Consider the following 10751-nt stretch of genomic DNA (forward strand, 5'->3'; position numbering starts at 1 on the left):
GTGGTGAATGCAGCTCTTGAATTTTCTCATTCATTACAGGTGGTGAGCTCTTCTTAGGAAAAAGGAAAGTTGTTAAATCTGAGGCAGAAGCAAGGAAGATCTTTGAAGAATTCCATTCATCCCCGATCGGAGGTCATTCAGGCATCAGTAGGACGCAAACTGCAATCTCTTCCAAATTCTTCTGGCAGGGAATGAACGGCGATATTGAGAAATGGGTAAAAATGTATTATCTTTGGTGTATGGCAATATTTATGAAAGTTGTAAAGGCTAATAACTGATTTTCCTACATACAGACCTACGAATGTGGAAAGTGCCTGGTTGAAAAGCCCAAGTCATCTACCCAGCCATCTCCCCTGACCTTGCTGGCTCCCATGCGTTCGTCATCTCACCTGCCTTTGTTGGCTCCCAAGCATTCGTCATATCTCTTGCCTTTGCTGGCTCCCCAGTCTGTGGTGTCGGCTCCCCAGCCATTGGTGTCGGCTCCCCAGCCATTGGTGTCGGCTCCCCAGCCTGTGGTGTCGGCTCCCCAGTCTGTGGTGTCGGCTCCCCAGCCTGTGGTGTCTGCTCCCCAGCCTGTGGTGTCTGCTCCCCAGCCTGTGGTGTCGGCTCCCCAGCCTGTGGTGTTGGCTCCTCAGCCTGTGGTGTTGGCTCCTCAGCCTGTGGTGTCGGCTCCTCAGCCTGTGTTGTCGGCTCCCCAGCTTGTGACTGCTCCCCAGCCTGTGGTGTCGGCTCCCCAGCCTGTGACTGATCCTCAGCCTGTGGTGTCAGCTCCCCAGCCTGTGACTGCTCCCCAGCCTGTGGTGTTGGCTCCTCAGCCTGTGGTGTCGGCTCCCCAGCCTGTGACTGCTCTTCAGCCTGTGGTGTCAGCACCCCAGCCTGTGACTGCTCCCCAGCCTGTGCTGTTGGCTCCCCAGCCTGTGACTGCTCCCCAGCCTGTGGTGTCTGCTCCCCAGCCTGTGACTGCTCCTCAGCCTGTGGTGTCAGCACCCCAGCCTGTGACTGCTCCCCAGCCTGTGCTCTTGGCTCCCCAGCCTGTGACTGCTCCCCAGCCTTTGTTGATTCCCCAGATTTTGTTGGCTACCCAACTTTTGTTTGCTCCCCGGGCATCTTTGCAGCCCGCACCGTCTTTGCAGCCCATTTTGTCTTCGCAGCTTGCACCATCCTCGCAGCCCGCACTGTCCTCGCAGCCCGCGCCGTCTTTGCAGCCCCCGCCGTCTTCCCAGCCAGTGTCAGCTCCCCAGCCTCTGTCTTTCCCCAAGCCTTTGTTGGTTCTCCAGCCTTCCCCAGCTCCCCTACCTTCGCCAGCTCCCAAGCCTTCGCCAGCTCCCAAGTCTTCGCCAGATTCTCAGCCGGTTCAGTGTGTAAAGGTAAGTGTCTATACTATAGTATTACATAACCGATATCATTACATTGGTTTATTAAAACTAAATCTATTTGTCTCATCTCATTAGGTGTCTGCTGTCTGGGAGTTTGTTGGAGTTGACATAACAGGCCCATGGCCAAAGACGGAGGAGGGTTTTGAGTTCATCTTGACAGCCACGGACTATTTTTCAAAGTGGGTGGAGGCTTTTCCTCTCAAAACCAAATCCGTTGCCGAGGTGGGGCGACATGTTTGCTCAATGATCTACCGACACGGTTGTCCCAGGCGAATACTTTGCGACCAGGGAAAGCTATTTGTCGAACAGGTATGTGGTCCTTTCCATTTAACGTAGTTGTAAAAACGATTTAGTAATCTGTTGGTTTATGTGAATTTTTATATTCCTGTCTGTAAGCTCAATGGCTGGATGTGCAACGCTCTGGGGATTGAAAGAAACTTGATAACTGCATATGATTCACAGATCAACGGCCTGGATGAGAGGACCAACGACAACATCAAGCGGCAAGTTTAATTCAAGTTCTTCTTTTATTCTTTCTATTATTAGAATTTTATTCCATGGGTTACCCTTTTAAGTAATGTCCTTCTTTCATTGCGCTGTATTGAGCAATAGATGGCTCTGCTCTCGATAGAGCCTGGATCAATGCAGTTCATATGTACTGCATTGATCTGTATAAGCAATCAAATGATTGCTCATATAAGTCCCCTTGTAAAATGTAAATAAAAATTGTTATTACAAATATTAATAAAAGTATCCCATAATAACAAGTGTGGTTTGTTTGTCTTTTGATCACATCATATCCCAGAAGTAATGGCAAAAAAAGTGATCAAAAAATCCCATCTACCTCAAAATGGTTGCAAACCCCTCCAAAACACTGCAAATATACACCAGCCCAGAGCTGACTTACAAAACTGTGCAACTGGTACTTTTTATGCAGAATAGTCGCAGTTGTGAGTAGGAATCATACAAAGTGGTGGTATGAAGAAATTTATTGTTTTTTGATTACAAGTGCCAAGTTTATTAACCCCCCCTGCTATAGTGTGATAAATGTGTCCCATGTTAAAAAAAAAATAATAATACACACAATGATAAATCTCCCCTAAAAACTATAAATCATGGTGGAAAAAAATTGCCCTGACATAGTCAGAATATGATAATTGAAAGCAATTTATTTAAAGTTTTTATTTTGTAAAAAGTATTAAAACATAACATAAACAATGAAAAAACAATAACCCTAAAATGATCAAAATAGCATTTTTATAAGTCACTTCATTGGAGAACACAGGAATTATGGGTATATGCTGTAGAAGGCTGACACTAAGAAATGGCACTGATCTTATCAGTCATAGCTTAGTGTCAGTAGGACATCCACATATTTTCTAGTATCGTGTTAGGCTAGTTTTTTCTTAGGTGAGAGGGATGGCGTGCCTCACTGAACTCCCGCATGCGTCAAAGGGGCGCAGTGATCCTTTGGATAGGGGATAACATGTCTAGGGGCAGAGTACCCCTTTAAGACACTTTCTGCCTGGGCAATACAGCTTCTCCAGATGACTTGGTGGATATTGCTCAACAGATCGCCAACACAGGTGACTACCTTTGCACTGCGTCTCTGGAGTCCGCCATGTGCTCCTCTTTGGCTACTAGCCTACTTGTAGTGATTCACCGCTCCATGTGGCTTAAGGCCTGGAGTGCTTATTCTGCCTCCAAGCACTCCCTTACTGGCCTCCCTTTTGGGGTGATCACCTGTTTGTCAAACAGCTGGACAAAATTATTTCTGAACCTACCGGTGGCAAGAGCTCTCTTCTGCCCTAAAATCTTTCTTGTCATTTGGGTCCTCAGCACAAAACCGCTACCTTTCAATTCCTTCAAACTGTTTCCTTTGGCCGCACAAAAAAGGCTTCTGCGTCTTCTACTTCTTTAAAGACTTGTTCCAAGCTTGGATGCTTTACCTCCAAGACTGGATCCCTTAAGTCCCTACCCGGGTCTCTCCCTTAAGTGTGAAGTCGTCTGTCTCTCTTTCGAGATGAGCGGTTGGTGCAGGTGCAAGACTGCTTGCTACAAAAGGTGGTCTTGTGGGGCTACAAATTTTTCTTCTTTTCCCCGGTCATCGTTTCTTTCAGGTCCTGCATCCCCCCAACCTGCCACCCCCCCCCCCCCCCCGCCCATATCTGGAAAGAATCTGGGGAGCCACCATATTACCCCTTTCAGTCCATGTCCATTTTGCACATCGCTCTATTCTACTCTCCCCTCCAGTACATCACTCTCCTCTCTGGTGTCTCTAGTTGACTCTCCTTCTGCGGGGATGCTCCTTTTTCCAATTCAATGGCAGGTCTTAAAAACCAACTTTGCGACAGGACTGCTCAGGGCTGTTGGATGTCTCAGGAGGCCTTCCTTCCCATGAATGTGTTGTAGCTCCGGGCTATCTTCCTCTGTTTTGTTACTAGCAAATTCTCATCACGTTCTTCTTATCTTCCTATTCACGTCCACTTGCAGCTCGTTGGCCAGTGTCAAGGGTTCTAGCTTGGGCAGAACTTCATTTTCCAACCATCTATGCAGTCCACATTCCCAGAGTGAAAAACTGGAATGTAGATTATCTGAGCTGCACAACAACCCATCCTGGCGAATAGTCGCTTCACCCATAGATCTTCTGCTCCTGGAAGGTGGTTTCCTCATTGTGATCACTTCAATTTGACGAGTCTCTGAACTGGCGGCTCTTTCTAGTCGCTCTTCCTTCCTAATTCTTCACCAGGACAAGGTGGTCCTTCGTCATGTTCTGTCCTCACTTCCAAAGGTTGTTTCCTCCTTTCATCTAAATGAGGACATTGTCGCTCCCTCCCAACTCCTCAGGTTGACTGTGGTGCGTGCCATATGCACTTATCTGCTACTCACTTCTTTCTTGTGCTCAGATTCTGTCTTTGATATCCCTGAAGGATGAGGTAAGGGCCTTCAGGCCTCCAACGTGACCATTTTTCCTTGGATCCGGTCTGCCATGTGGGTCTCTACTGGAAAGTCTTGTAGGCAGCAGTGCTCAGTCGTACAATCTCCTTTCTCTGGCTGTTGTTTTCCCACCCCAGGGACTGCTTTGGGACATCTCATAGGTCTCCCCAGGAAAACAAGAAAAGATGATTTTTTTGTACTTACTGCAAAATCTTTTTCTTGTAGCCTTTATTGAGGTACTCCGCTCCCACCCTGGTACCTTGTCAGATTATTTGTTTGCCTGTTGGCAGGGTTCCTTCTGAACTTTTTGTCTGGTGCCAGTGGGCGGGTATGTCCTGCTTAGAAGGAGACAACATTTTTTCTTATAGGCAGCAGCATATACCCATCAGAAGTGTTTTTTTTTTTTGTCATATCACATCCCAGAAGAAAATGGATAAAAAAGCAAAAAGCCCCATCTATGCCAAAATAATTAAGATAAGAACTACAGATCACAAATTAGCCCTGAGATAGCCCCATACAAGGAAAACCAAAAAGTTATAGGAGTCAGAATGCTGATGAATTTAATTTTTTTTTTTAGTTATTTAAAGTTTAAAAAAAAAAAAATGTAAACGGTGTAAAAACAAAACTCCTCAATTTAGCATAGTTTTTTTTTTCAATTTCAGCTCAACAATCTTTTTTTTCTTCTTCTGTTTTACAATATATTTTAGGGTAAAATGAAGGGTCTCATTTCAAAGTACAATTGGTCCTGCAAAAAACAAGCCATCATATGGGTCTGTAATATAGAGTTTATTTCTCGGAGAAGTGGAAAAAAGTAACATTTTAAATTTTCTGGGTCATTAAAAAGTACCTTTCTAAACTAACTCCGGCTATGTTCCCTAACTACTCCTAACACTCCTTCCACCCTTTTAAAAAATTTCAGAGCTTTAAAAAGCTCTGTATCTTACCTTTATTCTTGCTCACATAGTGCAATCTCCCAGAAAGTGGACTTTTCCCAGCAGGCATGACATCACTAAAGCCTGCTGGGGGACCACTTCCGCCCTCACATCCCTGCAGTTCTGTGATGAATAGAAGACCTCAGGCTCTGTGCATGTTTCAGTGAGGCTCTGTACAGCTGACAATCAAGCTCAGTGCAAAGAAGCACTTCCTTAGTTTGGTCTCCTGCCAGGCCGGGAGGAGACCAAACTCACTGTATTAATTGTGCCAGGGAACAGAACAGAGCCAACTAGTGGACGTTTTTTCTATCAAATTTTTTACATATTTATGTTGATCATTTTAAAAGCAAGTGAAATGGAAAGTGTCTGATAATTACACAAGGAACGCTATATTAAAAGTTTTATTTGGTGACAGGTCCTCTTTAAAAGGTTTAAAAATATTTCTCTTGTGCTTTGCCTTTATTTTAGAGTTATCCGTAAATTAGTGCAAAAGAAAGAAAACCAATGGGACGCTGATCTGGAAGCTACTTTATTCTCTATAAGATCGAAGATCCAAACCACAACAAAATATTCTCCATTTCTTTTGATGTACGGGAGGGAGGCGGTTTTCCCCTCCGAGGTTCCTGTCGACCTGCCGGTAATTAACTTTAATTTCATCTAATTCTAGAAAAAATTTAATTCGTACTTTATTTATTATAAAATGTTCTTTTCTCAGCTGCTTTCAACTATCGTTCTCCCAGACGAGGACACGTATTCTAAGTTTTTGGAGGAAAGGGAAGTGTCGATGAAAAAAATAAAAGAAGCAACGATAATAAACATTGTCAAGGGGCAGATAAAGCACAAGATGAATAATGAGAAGAGAATGCTGCTGAAGCGACAGAAGGTGTCATCCAGCGCCGGCAATGAGGTCCTGCTTTTATAACACACGCGCTCAAATTCTCTCTCACTTTTTTTGGAAGAAATGAGCTATTTATCTCTTTCTATTCCTGGATAGCCCTGGATAGCACAGAGCAATATACTCTGCTTGCTATTAACCATTTAGATACCGCTGTCAAAGCTGACAGCAGCATTTAAATGGCCTTTATGTGCGTCATTGGTGGTGCAGTGGTTTGGATCTGCTCCCCGCAATTGCAGGGAACCACGCTCACCACAACCCGAGGCCTCCATGGCTGCCGGGACTCTGCTATTCCCTATGACAGGCTCTACCAATAGAGCGCAAATCTCAGGGATCAGTGCAGTACATATGTAATGCACTGAACTGTATGAACAATCGAACGATTGCTTATACAAGTCCCCTAGGGAAGACAAAAAAAAAATGTTGAAAAAAAAAATTTGAAAAATGTTCTTAAACATATAAATAACCCATTTTCTACTACAAACTCAAATTATTTTGCCCCAAACTATTAAAATATAACATTATTGATCCTGCACGGTGAATGAGGTAAATGGAAAAAAAAAAAAAAAAACCTAATGCCTGAATTCCTAATTCCTTTTTTATTTCTTTATCACATGCCATAAAAAACAAAACAAATAGCAATTAAAAAGTCCCATCCACCACAAAAGAGAGACTGAAAACTAAAAAAAAGAAAGCGTTAAAGGTGTTTGTTTTGTAATGTTTTATTAGCGAAACCTAAGAATGTATCAACCTGAGGAATAAAAATAACTACTGCACAGTGAATCGCATAAAAATGAACCCTGCCCCAGGGGCATTTGTCCTCCCCCATCTATTATACAACATTTGCCACTTTTTGAGAATGGAAAAGGTATCTCGGCAGTGGTCAGACTATACCAGCCTCTTCTCTGCCAGGCACTATTAACCCCTTAATGATGGACGTATATTTATGTCCTCCGCCGGCTCACGCGGTGTCCCCGCGGCATATCGGGTCGGTCCCGGTGGCTATCAACGGCCGGGATCCGCGGCTAATACAGGACATCACCGATCGCGGTGATGCCCTGTATTAACCCTTCAGACGCGGCGATCAAAGCTGACCGCCGCGTCTAAAGTGAAAGTGACCCGGCTGCTCAGTCGGGCTGTTCGGGACCGCCGCGGTGAAATTGCGGCGTCCCGAACAGCTTACAGGACACCGGGAGGGCCCTTACCTGCCTCCTCTGTGTCCGATCGGCGAATGACTGCTCTGTGCCTGAGATCCAGGCAGGTGCAGTCAAGCGCCGATAACACTGATCACAGGCGTGTTAATACACGCCAGTGATCAGCATAGATCAGTGTGTGCAGTGTTATAGGTCCCTATGCGATAACAATGATCAGTATAAGAGATCAGTGTGTGCAGTGTTATAGGTCCCTATGGGATAACAATGATCAGTATAAGAGATCAGTATAAACGAAGGTGCAAAAACTGAAAAACCCTGAGTCCTTAAGGGGTTAACCAAAGTACAGCGCCCCTCCTAGTGCATGTTCAGCTTTAGGAGTCAGATGTGCCAAATAAAGTGTTTACAATAAATAGTCGTAATGTTGACCATTTTTTTTCTGTTCTCCCCTACAGTATACAACATTTCCGCTCTCCTCCCATGACATTCCGGGGTCCCCTCATTCTGTACACATCCTTATGGAAGGTTACTGCAAGGACATGAGCAATGACCGTTTCCAGGCTGACGGCTCGGTCACTCTCATCCGTGGTCCTCTGACTGTACTGGTAGACACCGCCGGCCCCTGGTCCCGGGATTTCCTCATTTGTTCCCTGCAGATCCATGGAGTCTCCCCTGAGGACGTGACACATGTGATCTGCACACATGGACATTCTGATCACGTGGGCAACTTGAATCTGTTCACCAAGGCCGAGATCCTGGTGTCTTATGACCTGTGGAGAGACGGGTCCTACGTTTCCCATGACTTTCGGAGTGGGGAACCCTACTTATTACCTGGAGGAGAAGGGTTGAAGGTTGTGCCAACCCCAGGGCACACAGGAAGTGATGTCACCCTCCTGGTCCCAGGGACCTCACTTGGCATTGTGGCAATTACTGGGGACTTGTTCGAAAGAGAAGGCGATGAGGACACGTGGAGGAATCTTAGTGAAAATCCGGAAATTCAGGAGAAAAGCCGGAGGAACATTCTGGGGTTTGCAGATGTCATAGTACCAGGACATGGTCCTCCATTCAGAGTCATCCGTAATGGACAGGAACCCGAGGCAACATGAACATCGGCAGTCTATATTGGACCATGATGTCTTTTGGTCCATACACAGTGATATTCCTTTAAAGGGGTTATCCAAGATTAAATAGAACATAGCTACTTTCTTCCAAAAACAGCACCACACCTGTCCTCAGGTTGTGTGTGGTATTACAACTCGGCTCCATCTTCTGGAAGAAATCAGCTATGCTTTCTGTGATCCAGGATAACCCCTTTAATCCGTCATTTGGTGATCCAGAATGATGAGGGAGTTAGAATAGTTCAGGTTTTCTCCCCTTACCACAGAGTTTTATGGACTTTTCTGTGACTGTCCAGTAAGTTAAAGGAGATTGTCCCCCAAGTTTACCAGACTCCCGAATAGCAGATCTGCCTAGTTATGTAGAGGCAATATTGTCACAAAACTGGTCTGAAGCCATTCACTACTCCAGGATCTGAAAACATATCCCCTATCCTAAGGATAGACGATGAGCAGGGCTCAAGTCCTGCAGGAACGCATGGGAACTGAGTTCCTGCTCTTTTTCCACAGCAGGAACACTGTTTCCATTAGCAGGAGCAGCCCTTGAGCTGGAATCTTGGGTGAGTTCCCACACTTTTGTTCCCAGGACTTGACCCATGGGGATGAGTGTTCGATCGCGGGGGGTCCGATCGCTGGAACTCCTAAGGATCTCCCTTACGGGGTCCCAGAAGTCCACTCAAAGGGTGTGTTCTGACCACTGCACGAAGCGGAGGCCGACGCCCCCTCAATGCAGTGCAATGGCCGAGCAAGAGGTTGCCGAATGCATCGCTACGGCTCTCCCAATGGATTGAGGGGGTGTATCGGTCGCTGCTTTGTGCAGAGGTCAACACGCCCCCTTTCTGGAGACTGCTGGGAACCCTGCGATCTCCTGTACGGGGCCCCAGCAGTCTGCAGAAAGGGTGTATGTTGACCTACGCACAAAGCGGCGACCGATACACCCCCTCAATCCATTGGGAGAGCCATAGCAATGCATTCGGCAACCTCTGGCTCTGCCATAGCACTGTATTGAGGGGGCGTCGGCCTCCTCTTGGTGCAGTGGTCAGTACACACCCTTTGTTCGGACTGCTGGGGGCCCCGTACGGGGTCGGACCCGCCATGATCTGACTCTTATCCCCTTTCCTTAGAACCTGGAGTACTTCTTTCAGAACCTGGAGTACTTCTTCAAGGTGCTGATGTCATGGCGTATTAGCCCCACCTACAAAATGGCTGTCATCAGTGGGTGGAGGTGAAATGTTTTGGTTTTTATTGTAATAGTTGGAATAATATTATTTTTATGGTTTTGAATCTGGAGATGTCTGTCATGTACCACGTGTTATTGATCGTAAGGACAGATAGTTTCCCATACTGCTACTATACTCCACCATAAACCATAAAGCAAATCGGCATTAATGCCACTAGTATCCCAGACCACCAGGGAAGCTGGCATTAAAGGGGTACTCTGCCCACAGGCATCTTATCCCCGATCCAAAGGATAGGGGATAAGATGTCTGATCGCGGGGTTCCCCCGCGATCAGACATCTTATCCCCTATCCTTTGGATCGGGGATAAGATGTATGTGGGTGAGTACCTCTTTAACCTTTTCACTACCTTACACCAACAGGGAAGAAGGAATTAACCCCCTCCACTCTTTAATCACTAGGATAGCAGGTATTAACCTTTTTATGGTAAAAAAAAAACAGGAAATCTGATTAATATGTAGGGTAGAGGTAGAGACTCTGATTATTATTAGAGATCAGCGAAGTTACAGAAATTTCGCGACGAATCAAATCACGGTAACTTCGCTCATCTCTAATTAATATGGTAGAAAGAGGGATAGGAAATTGTACTGATACAGCAGGGAGAGAGAGAAATTGGGACTTATTAAATCTTTCCAATACCTTACCCCAAAATGGAAGAGAGAATAAACCCCTCCAGTATCCTAAATCACTATGGAAGCAGGTATCATTCTGTTTAGTATTTAGTACCCTAGACCATCAGGGAGGGAGGCATTAAAGGGGTATTCCAGGGAAAAAAACTGGCTCCAGAAAGTTAAACAGATTTGTAAATTACTTCTATTAAAAAATCTTAATCCTTTCAATAATTAGCAGCTGCTGAAGTTGAGTTGTTGTTTTCTGTCTGGCAACAGTGCTCTCTGCTTGTCTCGGGAACTTCATAGAGTAGAAGAGGTTTGTTATGGGGATTTGCTTCTAAACTGGGCGGTTCCCAAGACAGGTGTCATCAGAGAGCACTTAGACAGAAAAGAACAACTCAACTTCAGAAGCTCATAAGTACTGAAAGGATTAAGATTTTTTAATAGAAGTAATTTTACAAATCTGTTTAACTTTCTGGAGCCAGTTGATTTATTT

The 10751-nt window shown here is 45.3% G+C and overlaps 1 protein-coding gene across 2 annotated transcripts; it reads left to right on the forward strand.

Annotated features, from left to right (window-relative positions):
• The first annotated feature begins 644 nt into the window (after positions 1 to 644).
• Positions 645 to 9110, forward strand: LOC130367627 (metallo-beta-lactamase domain-containing protein 1-like). 2 transcript variants are annotated; one of them, XM_056570190.1, is made up of 6 exons: positions 645 to 1367; positions 1452 to 1685; positions 1773 to 1879; positions 5714 to 5882; positions 5961 to 6152; positions 7747 to 9110. In XM_056570190.1, exons 2-6 carry the CDS (start codon positions 1620 to 1622, stop codon positions 8395 to 8397), a joined length of 1185 nt encoding a protein of 394 aa, XP_056426165.1. In that variant the 5' UTR covers positions 645 to 1367; positions 1452 to 1619; the 3' UTR covers positions 8398 to 9110. The 2 variants fall into 2 exon arrangements, with proteins under 2 accessions (XP_056426165.1, XP_056426166.1); XM_056570191.1 differs by lacking the exon at positions 5961 to 6152.
• The last annotated feature ends 1641 nt before the right edge of the window (positions 9111 to 10751 follow it).

The sequence above is a fragment of the Hyla sarda genome, chromosome 4, assembly GCF_029499605.1.
Source record: "Hyla sarda isolate aHylSar1 chromosome 4, aHylSar1.hap1, whole genome shotgun sequence".
In the NCBI taxonomy this organism is placed as follows: domain Eukaryota; kingdom Metazoa; phylum Chordata; class Amphibia; order Anura; family Hylidae; genus Hyla; species Hyla sarda.